At 37.2% G+C, this 14,173-nt stretch overlaps 1 protein-coding gene across 2 annotated transcripts in view; it reads right to left on the minus strand.

Moving 5' to 3' along the window:
- Positions 1 to 410: 410 nt before the first annotated feature.
- The window catches only part of CARS1 (cysteinyl-tRNA synthetase 1), a 34,678-nt gene continuing 20,915 nt past the window's right edge, over positions 411 to 14,173 (minus strand). For both annotated transcript variants that reach the window (XM_075094599.1, XM_075094601.1), the window contains 8 exons: positions 13,056 to 13,245; positions 12,469 to 12,537; positions 9,514 to 9,595; positions 4,847 to 4,927; positions 4,410 to 4,477; positions 2,955 to 3,014; positions 1,819 to 1,902; positions 411 to 718 (listed from right to left, as the gene is read on the minus strand). In XM_075094599.1, coding sequence (XP_074950700.1) covers positions 584 to 718; positions 1,819 to 1,902; positions 2,955 to 3,014; positions 4,410 to 4,477; positions 4,847 to 4,927; positions 9,514 to 9,595; positions 12,469 to 12,537; positions 13,056 to 13,245 — 769 coding nt within the window. In that variant the 3' untranslated portion in view covers positions 411 to 583. The remainder of the gene's footprint in view (positions 719 to 1,818; positions 1,903 to 2,954; positions 3,015 to 4,409; positions 4,478 to 4,846; positions 4,928 to 9,513; positions 9,596 to 12,468; positions 12,538 to 13,055; positions 13,246 to 14,173) is intronic.

Raw genomic sequence — 14,173 nt, forward strand, 5'->3', positions numbered from 1 at the left:
CCTTTTTGCAACAAAGTGACCATTAGCTTCTACTATGCAAAGTGTTCTGGGTATACTTATGAAAGTTTTTAATAACAGCAGCTAGAGTAAGTATCATAGTGGAACTACCCAGTTTTTCCTGCTTATGTAAAGATACTAAAGTCATCTGGAAAATACTGTTCTTACTGTGGGACTAATTACTCAGCTCCCATTTAGTAGTAAATTTTGCTGACAATGATGTGTTCCAGAATGCAAGCTACAGTGGATTTTAGATAGAAATCAGTCTGCAGGACAAATTAACCAAAACCTGGACAGCTATAAAAAACAACAATCCTTATGTGGATTTGCTGACTGAGCAGCACCTTCCCAAATTGAACTGGCAACTATTCAACCTGCTACTGTTGTTGCAAAGAAACTTCTTACAGGTTGGCTTTTTTAAAGAATGGATTTTTATTGACTTTCCAGATGACGTTATTCATCCACGTAAACAGGATTTTTACTTTGCACATAACAGAAAGTGTAAACAGAAATTTGAGCATCGGTATATGCTCATTTCTTCAATGGTGACCCAGCACTCGCCTTCTAAAAAAAAGTCCTGTTGTTTTCAATTTGCACTTCCATTCTGAACCATTTGTAGATACTCCTTGTATAGCTTCTCTTGAGTTTCATAAAGCTTCTTTAGCTTCTTAATTTGTCCTTTGCTGAGTTCTTTGCCTTCTGTATCATGGGTGGGAAATCCCTGAATAGTTAAAAGAAAAAAAAAGAGGATATTTAAGATAAATTCTTGGGCTGCTTTTGCTCCTTATGGAATTGTGTTTTAATAATGTCACAATGACAAGCTGTCAGGATAGGGTGCATTTTGGCTAATTTTCTAGAAGTTTGACCACTAACTTTTACTATTTGTCTATGTTGCCTTCTTTGTTAATGAAGGTGCAAAGGGTGTATTTATTTTCTGTCCTGTACTAAGTAACAGAAGCTTAGACAACTAACTTCTAGGTGGTTATAGTTAAGAGAATAATGACTAATCCCTTAACAGATGGTTAAGAGACCACTGTTAATCATACTAGCATATCAAATCCAAGGCTTAAAGCAAAAGCAGTAAGAGATTTGTGTTCTCAATGGAGAAGCTATGATCAGAGTTTTTATGGAGGTTCGCCTTGGCTTGCAGGGGTATCTTCCAGTATTTATGCTCTCCATTCTCACTTGCCCCCCAGGGCCTGGACATCTGCATGGGTGAAGAGGACAGGCAAAAGCAGGATCAATATCCCAGACCAAGCGCTGAAGAAACAGTGCTTTAAGTTTTCCAAGTAATGCCTTTTATCCCCAAGGGGAGCAATCAAGAGCAAAGCTACCCATACAGTGCCTTCAGAGATCCTTTGCCCAGGGAGAGCAGAACAGTGGGCAGAACTAAAAAGGAAGCACAGGACCCAGGACCTCTCTGAAAAAGATCAGTTCTGGCAGAGTTGGCGAATTTGTACTTTTAAGTTAATTCCTTGCCTTGCAACAGGGTAATATATCTGTGAATGAACATCATACATGTTCCTACCCAAAATATCTACAGGGACTTTTGCTCTGCGATGAGTGTGGCCAAAGGAGACCAATGTACAGTGAAAATACCCTTGAAATGATGACTAACAGCTAGAGAACTTTGTTTCCCAATGCAATATGTATGTGCATTAAAATTAATCTATCGCCTTTTCTTTCTCTCCTTCCCTCCTCTCACTATGTTAATGGCACTGCCCTGGAGGTTTTGGAACAAGATCAGCTACGTACACGTACAACTGAGTACGTACAACTGGGGAAGGAAAACCACTCCCTGTCTAAAGAAAAGTCTCTTACGTTTTCATCAAACATGGAATATTTTTCATGCTCTGATTTAAACATTTCATGTGGTGGAATCTTCATTTTTGCCAGTTTTGCTGCCTGCAATATAAAACGTACATTAACAACCTGTCACATATGCAAAAGGAAAAGTAGACTATAATTTTCAAATTAAAGAGCATTTAATTCACAGTTGTTTGTCATGTGAAAAGAAACTTTCAGTGAGGAACAACTCAGTAAGTCTTAGCTGTGCTTGTCTTGGGCAGGGGGGAATATGTTTTTCCTGCTGACAAGCACAGGTTTCTATGCAGGTCACAGCAGGATCAGGATGCAAGTATTTGCACTGAAAATAAACTGAACTTTCACTTATCTGTAAACAAGCACATCTCCACATCCCTTCCAAGTAATTTATACCCAATGCAAGGGAATCGCCTTTTTGAAAGAATGGAGAAAGCTACTTGGAATTTGTGGATGACAAATGCTGTTTATCTGTTTTTCTCTCTGTACACGGTGCTCTCTAGAAGTTTACTTCCTCTTTCAACCCAGGAACGCATTTTCTGTACTGTTTGAGTCATCAGTGTGGCAAACAATCTCTTCTTCTTGTGAGTTCATCTCTGGCTGTCTAGTCCTCATCCAAAGCCTAAAACATTTGAGCTATCTCAATTCCAGCTGTAGAGATAAAATGTGTTTTTACAAAGCACTACATTTCAGAACTCAATCATAGGGAACAGGTGGATTCTTAGAGAGAAAAAAAAAACCCTGTTTTCATACATACCTACAGCACTGGCAAGGGAAGAAAATAATAAATGATACAAGCAAAATCTTCTCTAACGGGCATGTGAGATACTACTTTGGCAATTAAGGAAGTAATTCTGTCTACAGACTGAAATATGTGCTACGAGATCTTCTAAGAAGCTTTTGCAGCCTTTAGGTGCGTTCTCAAAGATGGCTTCTCTACATAAGGAGCTGACTATTCAAATCTGAACTGCAAGCCAAAGTCATTCTGAGCAGACAATGGCAGACAAAAAAAAAATAAGTGGAGGCCCAGTTAAGGCCGGGCAGAGAGCCTGTGTTCTAATGTAATCTTTCCTGCATGTGAGTATTGCTGCTAACACTTTTCTTCAAAACCCGATTAAAAGGATCTGAACACTTACTTCCTGCTCTTGTTTTTTCCTGGCTCCTTCTTCTTTCTTCCTTTTTTTCTCTTCTTCAACCTATGAAAGGCAAAGTTAATGAGTAAAAGGTAACTAACTACTTCATTTGGTTGTTTTCTAAAAAGCTGAGCCAGCTAGCGCCCCCGGATATCTTATTACAGACAGAACTGGCAGCATGACCTGCAGCAAAAATGCTATGCCTTATAATTGTCCAATACTTCCCACTGCACAACTTTGATTTCATTTTCTCTTATTCACAGTTAAACCAGTTTTAACTGTTCAGGATGCTTTTTTGCATGCAAAGTGTATGCATATGAAAGAATACCTACAACGCCTGTAAAAAGAAATGGTCCTGCCATTTCACAGGGAAAAATGTTTTGCAAATGACTTCAAAAAAAGACCATATTTTGCTGATATTTTAAGCTCTTGCCTCAAACTGTGAAACACTACGGTTTCTCAAGAAGCAGTTGTATCCCTTGATGTTCCTAGGGAAACAACTATCCACGTTTAGCCAACTTATAAAACTTTCAAAAAAGAAAAAAATCTCATCTTGCACTTGCTTAGGAAAGAGCTATCAGTTCTCCAAGGGTTCTGCCAGTACTGAACATAACACCGTTTCCAGGGAAAACATACTCTAGCTGCAGGTTCCACCCAGCAGCTATCCACAAACTGCCTTCAAATGTCTTTTTGATGAAAACATCTGGAATTGGCTGAAATGAAACTTTACTTCTCCTTTTTCTAAAAAAACTACTACATGGAAGGAGAAATGTTGGAAAGTCTTTCAAACATTTCTAATCATGATGGAATTTTATTATTTTTTAAAACTGAAGAAAGTGTTACTTTTAAACATTACAAAGTCAAATATTAATGCTAGGAAGTGTCAAAAGGAGAGTTTCTGTACAGACCTTGTGCATGTGAATTAGGATTCACCATCTTTATATAGTAACATGTGAATTCTTGCCCCCAAACCCTGAATATCTCACTCATCCATACTACACTGATTACAATTTAGCCAGCACATTTTCTTCTCACATATCAGATAAATATGGTCTAGTTCTACGGAAAATGTCAACTTCATTTGTACAGACAAAAGAAGTCTGAATTAGCTTCTCATTGGAATCATTCTTCCAGAGAGGTAAGACAGTACACATGCAATACTTAGCATCTCTTAATTATATGAATTAACTCTTTCTCAGCCAAAACCAGCACAAGATCTTAAAAAAACAAACAAAAAGCTTTAGAGGTATTCATTAGGTCCCATACAAAATTTTCAAGAAGCTACTGTTTCAAAAATTCTTCCCCTGAACACCACTCAATTTTGAGTATCAATTCTCTTATTTTCCTTGTTGCTAGTCTGTGAAGATTTTTCTTACAAGTTATCAAAGAAGTGTAAAAGTATCCCCAGCTTACACATTACTTTAAATTTTAAAAATATAGAATGCTTAAAATAATAACCTTTTTCTTTTCTTCTCTTTCTTTCAATAACATGTCCTTATCCACTAATTTAACCACAGTTGGAAGTCCTAAGAAATCAAAAACAGATGAATGAGTTTCCAATGCTTGAATAATCAAAGATAAATGTATTTACCTTAAGATAACTGTTTTCTTTTTGCAAGCTGAATGCAAATACAACTGAGTAATTACACAAAAGTGACTAAGAAATTAGGTGCTATACGAAATGTTCAAAAAGACTGCAATGTATATTTTTATATTCTAGATATATACACCAATATACAGTTCTATAATATATATTCATACATCAGACATATGATATGCTGTAGCTCTGCAGTCCTTGAGTTTGTTGGATTATTCCAGATTAGTCTTGACAGGTTGTTTTCCCAATTCTCATGAAAATAGCAATGTACAAAGTTCCAAGATATATAATTGGGTACCTTCATGATCTTCAAATCGAACACCAAGTTCAGGAAGGATGTCGTCTCGAAGAGCATCACTCAACTGCAGCACTTCAGTTACTACAGAGCATGAAAAATACTTTTGGTGAAGTAAGATGTGGTGAAAGTATACTTCTACCCTGCTACATAGTTATTTAAGTGTAATTAGGAAATTGCCACTGTCTCACACAGGCCAGAGAAAAATATTTTGTTTTGAAGTGATAAACCTTTTAAGTAAGTTCCGCCTTCTTTCAGCTACACTGAAAAGAAGGATGTTTCTTTGCGGGGACTTGAAATTCATAAATTTCTCCCAAGATACCTCATTGTTCCTGAAGGCAAACAGAAAGAAAATTCAAGGCAATTCAGGAATGATGCAACAATTCTGCCAGGGTGTAGTGGAAGGGTATATGACGCAGGAAGATCCTCATGGTTGCTGTAGGATTTCCAGTAAGAAGGGTTAAGAACCCTGTTTTAGAAAAATTACCAATTAACATATCCTGTGCTACACCTAACAGTGCCTTTGAAGGGCTATGATTTTGTTGTTTTGATAACTACACATACGTTTGTCAGAGCACCTGTAATCCAAACATCCTCTGATTTTACAGATAGTTATCTTTATCACCTCGTCTGACCAAGCCATTTTTTTCAAGCAAGCCAGTTGCAGCAGAACATAGAATTTTGATTTGGCTTTCTGGATGCTGATCAGGATACCATGACTAACATTTTTTTTTCCACCTTGCAATCTTATCAAACAGCCTATGATGACAGCAAAGAGTTAAGAACTCAAGGTTTAGCTGAAATAGATGCTATCAAGTCTTAAGAGGAAAATAAATCTTCATACAAGATATTTACTTGGATGAGAAATTTTAGCAGCCAACAAGCAGCAGAACAGTTAAGAGGAATTAAATGCATCAAGAAGACCCACTATGTTGCTGTTGTGAACTTAATTCAGTGGCATTTTTATAGACGGTCTTGCATTTATGAGGCAACGCTTACCAAGCGTGACAGGAGAGATACTTGGTTTAGATGATACCATGTGCTTATAATAAGCAAGTGTTCTCCCTTTCAGCAACTCCCAGCTAGTTAAATGTAAGAAGTAATAGGGGTTTCAAAGGTGATAGTTCTGGCAGTAGAAGCTACATCCAGACACTGTACTAAACACTGCACATATCAGCAGATACAAGTACCATCCCTGAGCCTTCATTTCTTCCATAATTCTCAGAGGTTCAGAAAGCTGAACAGTGAACACAGCACCGACCACCCTAATCCCATAAAAAGGAACAGCCACCCTATTTCATTTCATCGTAGTATTCTGTGTCTCTCTCTTTGTATAGGAAAGCAGTGCATTTTATGGAAGCTTTTTTGTCTGCCATGAACTAAGTAATTATTTTTCTTGTTCCAGAGCAGTTATGCACAGTGAACCACATTCATGTTTGATGCAACTCTAAAGAAGCCTTTAGGATAAACATGGGATAAGATTACCTCATCGACTGTTAGCACTACAAGGTGTTGAGTCTAACCTAGGCAAAGAAATTACACGTCATATCAAGAATATATCAGATACACCTACTGTGTATTCAGTAAAACAGTGTCTGCTCAGTTATAAATATTTACTTATCTGAATTCATGAATAATTGAAAGTTTAAGAAGAAATCCATCAAGGTAGAGAATAATGAGAAACTTATAACTAAACGTATTATTTATGAAAAGACACATCCTCTGATCAGTCCTCTGCCATCTAGAGGAGTCAGCACTGTGCTTCCTAGGGCTGAAACGTGCCCAGTTTTTGCATGTGGCACCTCTACAGCAAAGATGTTTAGGGATTGGGTAGGGGGTTGTTTATGGGTTGCCCCAAGATATAAGCCTTTATCCTCACTGAGGACACTGATCAGGAAACCAGGAGGATAGTAACTTATCACCAGTGCCCATGACCACCCTGGCAACCAGGCAGTCCTTGAGCCTGCGAATATTTCCCAGATCTATTTTCACATTTTCTGTGAACTGCAAGCCAAAGAGACTTAGATGTGAAACAGACGTTGTGCTGATGTGAACAGGAACACTGTGATGGGGAGGAAAAGGAGGAGCTTAAAAAGCATCTTGAGCATGCTGGATGTTAAGACTGCCAGCAAAAGACAAGAGCAGGCATGGTTACAATGAACAAGTTTGTCCTGGTTCTGGTCAACTCATGATACCTTAGGAAGAGGGCAGAGGGTTTCCCACTGTGTCCTAGAAGCACCCTAGAGCAAGGTACCACGTGGCACCAGCACCCATGGCAAGAAATGAAGATGCAGGCAGAGTGACACCTTTACCACAGGGCAGTCAATTTAAGCAGATGTCCTGGGGTAAGTAACCAACAGCTGAAGAGCCTTGCTTCTTTTGAACATCTGAATAACAATTCGTTACTAATAAAAATTCTTCCCAAGCATGGGAGGCTGCACTAGAGCACAGATCTGCTCCACTGTGCATCCTCGCAGAGACAACTATATGGGGTCTTTGCAGTTGGTCAAGTACTCAGATAAAAAACACTGGGATGCACAGTATAGAAATGCTCTGACCGACCAACCGTTGATGTCTTTTGCAGAGGTTTTCTGCAATTCTTTCCCTTGTACAGCTAGCATAGTGTTTTCCATTTTCTGTTTACCACCACTGCTAGATATGTTCACAAATTAAGTCAAAACTCAACTGCAAATGGTAAGTGCAGGTCTCTAGTTTGCATACAATTAAGTTTATAAAATAGAGAATTAATGTTATTAATGTGTTAGCCACTCTCTGTGATGGTAACATTTCTGTAGCGTACATACATTTTGATTCTTACTGAAAAATAAAGTTTTACAAATGGCTATTCTGTGAAATGTTTTGTAAATATAGATACATTTTTAAAAGTTATATGATATGGATGGGGAAATTTGTATTACTCTGTAGGTTTTACAGAAGAAGCATACTTTTTATTTTACTTCTAAGAATACTTAAAGCAATATTAGTTCCTGTTATTTAACATTATTATTATCATGTTTAATATACATTCAATATACATTATTCGACAACGTTCAATATATGTTATTATAATGATTAATATTTAACACCACCCTGCCAGCATCAGGCTACGATAAGGAAACTCCCTTCACTTAGAATCATGCAGAGGCAATATCCCCAGCCATTATTCAGAACAACTTTTACAGTAATTTAACACTACATGCAAGCAAGAATTTAATGGGTAAAGGGAAACAAATCCGTAGCATGTCACTGTAGGTCATGCCAACCACCACTCAACTTCCATACACCAAATAGCTTAATGAAAGATGCCTCCCTGGTCAAACTGCAGAGTGCTCTGTACCCCAACCAAATAGCAACTAGATCCAGCTTTATTCTTACTGCCCAGTTTATTTCAGGCAAAAAAAATCAATACCTTCCAAGTAAGAAACTCAAGTGCCAGTAAGCAGTCTAGCATTATGTTCTAAAAACTATGTACAGGAAGCCCTGTGATATTTAAACCTTTATCACTGTTAAGAGTGAGTATCAGTTTAGCTCAACCATCAGAAAGCAAGGGGGAAAAAAAGCCTCATATAAAATGAGTATTTACGTTAAATATTGAAAGACCAAAGGTCACATTTTTGCCTGAGGATATACACACCAACTTCCCGAATTAATTCAAATCACAGAAAATATTTGCTGCTGGAACTAAGCAGTGTATTTCTCAGCCTCAATTAGGCCTATAGGAGTTTGACAGTAATAGCTAAGTAGTCACATTAACAAATACAGTTCTGTGCTTTTAAGGTAAGCTTATTAGCCCTTAGAAGAACTCAAAACAGTAAAAGAATTAGGGTTCAGGTTCTTTGCCAGCTGAATAGGTTATTATCCAGACACTAGAAGTAATTTTATATTTCTGTATAATATGTGGTTTATTTATATATGTTTTATATATTAAAAATGCCCTATTTTGCCTTCAAGTACAAATCCTGGTGTAAAAAAGTTTTAAGAAAACAAGAATCAAACACACATTGAAGACATGTAAAATTCCACAGGGAACAGCAGAAAATAGTAAGAGCTTCATTAGGAACTAATCAACCAGTAAAATCAAAGAGGTCTTAATGGAGCAACTTTTTTAACACTATATAGTTCTGCTGCCAACACACACAGCATGATCAAAGCTTTTCAGAGGGGGAAAAAAAAAGCACCCAGAACAACTTCTAGCAAACTTCCAAATGAATTCTCCAAAGAGAACACTCAATTACCATCCGGGACCTACAATTCCAACTATGCTAACAAATAAGAACTAATATCTTAGGCTATTTAAACACAAACAGTACCATTGTGCAGCAACCTATGCTTTTAAGAGAATGCAACCTTCCTGGGGAAGAGATCATGGGTACTTTCTTACCTAGAAAGCAAGGATTGCCCTAATGTAGAGAAACAACACTAGTCCTTGTCATTCCAGAGCTTTTGGATTCTTTAGGAAATTAAAAGAAAGTTTAGCAGCCTGTAAAAGATTCCCAAATTAAAGAGACAGGTAGTAGAGATGCAAATATTCAAACCAGCTGATCTAAAGATGTCTTACTTTTATTCTCTAAGCAAAGAGAGGCTGTATCAGCTGGCTCACCCCACCCCACCCCCCCAGTTTGATTCCTACGACCTCTCAGTCTCATGTGCAACAATACAGGAACTCTCACCTTTTCTCTCTCTGGCAATTCGTCGCACTCCTTCTCTGAACTCAGAAAGAACTTGCAGGTATGGCATCACTGTAGATTCAATCTGCAGGGTATTTATTTCCACAGTTAGCTAACCATCATTTAGATATATAACATGTCCTTACCCGCTTCATATTTATATGCTGTTGGATGCAACTTGACCCTCCAGGCAGATCTGTATCAATAAAAATTGTCATTGCTCTATTGAAGTCAAAGGATAGATGATAATTTGCATTATCTGTCAATTTTCTTTTGTGCAGATGAAATTAACTTGTGAAGTTCTGCCTCTCCCCATTCCTTTTTCATCTCCTTCCAGTTACAGATACATCAGTTCCACAGGGTTACGCTACAGTCCAGCTAACTATAATGCCATATAGGGATAAAAACAGCACACACATGAATTTGCCCCTTCATGTTCTGTCTTGTCTTACTTAGGTCCGACTGCCTGTCAGACATAACACCAAGTGAAACCGATGTTAGTACTTATTTTTATTAGAAGATAGATCTGTTCCTCAGATGTTAGCTTATGTTAATTGTATTTATTTCTGATACAGTCCAGTTGCCTGTATTCCTCATACAACCACTTTCCCCACAAAAAGTGGGGAGAGGTTACCGTTGAATTATTTCACGTATAAGTAAATGCTGGTCATGAAAGCACAAAGAAAAAGTCCTGAGAATCCTGCTCTCAATTGTAGTGAATAGCAACAGCAAGCAATTAATGAACAGCAGTAAACAATTACAAAACCAACTTCAGATCAGTGCTGTCTGCCAACACTTCTCTGGAATCCCAAGAGGAGAAGCCAGGCACCCAGGGGATTGCTTAAGTTAAAAGTTTCATTACTTTGGAGGGTGGGGAAGAGAGAGAAAAAAACCGCAATCTTTTGTTTCCCCTACAGTTTCCACGTGTCTTTCCCATCTGTTAAATCTCCATGACAGATTTCTATATGATTAACAGACAAGGTAGTCTGTTATGCTCTAAAAGTGCTGATACGAAAGGAGCTGAGTGGCTCCATTAAAACTTCTCATAAATGTGAATACTATGTAATCAGCTTCACAACTGGAACCATTGCTGACAAGTTTGGCAGGAAGAACAGACCCCAGAAAGTGAGCAACAGTCACATCTCCACTACTCCCTCTACAATGAAACTAGCTCAACATGCAAATCAAGCGCTGTCAGGAAAGCATGCGCTGTCACTACTTTATCAGTCATTTAAAGATGAAAGTTTTTTATTTCCAGAATAACTAACTTGACAGCAACACTTAACTCATTTGGAAAATGAGACTATGGAACCTGAGTTTTTTTGACTTCAAATCTCTTCTATCCCCTTTAATGTAGACTACTGAACCATGGTAATTACGCTAGTTGTTCTTTCAGAGCTTTTGAAGAGGATTACGACTTTTTAGGAGATAATGACTCTACTGGTTCCTTCATCTCCAATTTAGACAAAGAAGCAATAGGCCTGATCCACAGCCTTCTGTAAATAATACGTTTTCCAACTTTGAATGTTCACCTGGCAATTTTTGCTAAGAAAAATAATATCTGCATGGAAGACTGAAAGAGGGTATAACATTTAATGAAACAGCCAAAACATTTGTGATATTATGCATCTTTATATTATAATGCTTAAAACCAGTGAAGTCCTAGGTGATAAAAACAGAATTTTCTTGTGCAAAACAGGTGTTAGCACAAAATCCTTCTGACAAGTGTGCTAACAGGTGTTAGCACAGCATTCTTTCTGCACAAGATTCTTCTGACTCTAGTACCCTTGGCAATGTTACTTTAAAGGAGTGAAAGGACTTGGTTTCTTGTTCCAAGCTATTGCCAATCCTTCCATAAGGCATATCTGTTGTGAATACTGCCTGAATGAAGTGCTAAATACAAATTTAATTTTCATTTTCCCTAAAAAGGTGTTAAGGTGATGCCTTTCTCCTGAAAATAAAAATAATTCTGAGCTAAATTAAAATTCACTGTTGACAGGTTTTGGTATGGAATACTGAGCATCTTCTCTATTATCCTCCTTATATCATTACTGGAGATTTCCACAGCACAGTAATGTAAGCATTTGCATGGGCAATTATCACATGAGTGTTCATTCACATTCTTCAACCATAAGCAAGCTTTCCTCTTCCTTTGATGAATAAAAAGTTTAGCTTTTTTGTTACACCACAAATGTTTTAAATACTCCTTCTAAGGAGGAACAGAAAAACGTTTTTTCTGCATTCAAAGGTGTGACCATACTTGAAAAATAGCACTGATTTGTTCATGTCAAATTTTCTGCATGAACAAAGAGGGCAAAGTTGATAGCTTTAATATGGAGTTATTTTTCCTGCCTGCACCACGAAACATTACTGTTATTACAGGGCCCATCAGCACTTTCATCAGGTATCCCCCAAGTATTTCCAGAAAAATTCTGCATCACAGTGGAACTGCTGGGTGACCAAAGCAAAAGAGCCTTCAAAAGCCAGATAAAAACTGTGGGTACAAATGAGATGAGAAAAAAAGATTGAAAGGCGGATAAAACTCCAGCTGCCTCCAGGCTGGTTTTTGGTGTACCACAAGGAAGTTTAATCAGTGTAATTATATTTTTGAAACTACTGAACATACAAATACTTGTAATGAGTCTTTAGACTATAGCATGTGCTGTCTGTAGTTAACATGTGGTTACTTAAACAGACTCGTCATTCAAAGGACAAGATAATTCTTTTTCTGGTTGCTATACAATTTGTCTGTCATTAACTCAAACAAACCTATTAAAAAACCCAACTCTCATAAAAGAAAAACCTTGCTTCCCAAGCCAATTAATTACTTCAGACTCAAATGTTAAAAGCAGAAAGAATGTAATTCAGCTATATATCAGTAATGAAATCACTTTATCTAACCTAAGCTTTCAAAGGACACAGAGTAATTTTGTACAGTGTACTTTGTCCACCACTTACATTTATGTTTTGACTATTCCCTCCAACAGGAAAACCAATTGCTTCATCACTTTCTATGGCACCAAAAATCTGGTCAAGGAAAAACAAAAAAAGAAAAGGAAGAAAAGAAAAGATTGTATACATCAATTCACAGGTATGTGAAAACTAAGCAAAATCACATGTACTAGGGTTTTGAAGCCACCTAGTTCTCATTTAACACACAATTCACTGCTCTAATTAGAGGATGTTTTGGTTTTTAATTGATAAAGCATACTAAGCATTGGCTTTTAGATTTAGGTCTAAAGCTGTCAGGTTTGACATTCTGACTTCAATTTTTTTTCTACTGTCTAATTTTGCTTGCATGTATTAGGGGTTCTCCACTGTTCAACAAAACATTAGCTGAAATTAAGATGTAACATAGAGGACTCAAATTGTTCCTGCTGCAGCACACACTGCAATTTGGGGTTGTTTTGGTTCATGTGTGTGCGTGGAAGATCTATAGTTTCCTACAAGGTTTAAACAAAGTCTATACAGATCCCTACGTACTTGAAAAATACAACAGTTAATTGCACAGTGCAATAGCAACATGACTACTTGCTATTACATACCTTTAGCATTTGAGTGAGATAGGAACTGATGTTTTCTAAAAGAAGTCTGTTTGGCATTTGTCTGGAAGATTTCTTTGCGGCAATATAGGAGTTACTCTGACTGACTAACGAACGCATTTCTTCTAAGACAGAGCGAGTGTCAATATTGTCACACAGTGCTTCATGAATTGCTGCCTTCTTGTCGTAAAAACTAAGAAGAGAAAGATTTTTTTTACTACTGATGTCAAAAGTATCTGCAACCTACTCTGAAGAACTTCTGTTAGAAGAGTAAGGGGACCTAAAAGTGAGATAATCTTCTGTTGGTCATAGTTTATATTTAAAGGAAAAACAGATGAGCAGGAAAATGGTATTATCACGATGCTGCTGTTTTGCTGCTATGGACAAAGGCAGGCAGGATAATCTAATTGGCAACAACTATCCAAACAAATGACATCCAACACTTTTTCAGCAACTGACCATTTCAAGCTTGTTTTTAAAAGCAGTAGAAATTACTTATTTAGTACCTTCTTGTAATTATGTTGGGTTTTTTTCAATATTGCTCTCCTATCCCTATGTATCAGCCAAGTACTCTGTTTAGTATCTTTCCAGCAAGGAGCACCAATTTGGAAGTTAACTTACCACAAAGTGAAGTGTTATGAAGCTGTTACAAGCAGATACAAGGAATAAATTAATGTAAACCTTTGCAATGTTCATGAATAGGTGTAATAAGCAATACAGTATGTAAAGTACCATTTCATCACACAAGGGGTACTACTGTTTCAAACAACATACTTTTTCCAGAGAAAAGAGAATGAAAAGCGGTAAAGAAAGGAAACAAAAACAAATATCCATGCAGCATATTTTCTGTTCCTCCCACTCCTCTGTCCCTTCTCTTTGACCTCTTTATCTTCCCCTTTTTAAAAAAACTGTCTTTACCAACCTCAAGTTGAAGACGAAATTTTCAGAGGACATTATTAAACAGAAGCATCTGTACTTGGTCCTTCAATAGTCACCATCTCTGTCCACAACAGTGAACGGAACTAGGAACATTATTAGTATTGCAACACAAGATGCTTCTATTTTAAATTTCTCTCATAATGAACTCATATAGGAAGCTGTTCATATTATAAACAATAATG

Source organism: Phalacrocorax aristotelis, chromosome 5, assembly GCF_949628215.1.
Source record: "Phalacrocorax aristotelis chromosome 5, bGulAri2.1, whole genome shotgun sequence".
NCBI classification, from domain to species: Eukaryota; Metazoa; Chordata; class Aves; order Suliformes; family Phalacrocoracidae; genus Phalacrocorax; species Phalacrocorax aristotelis.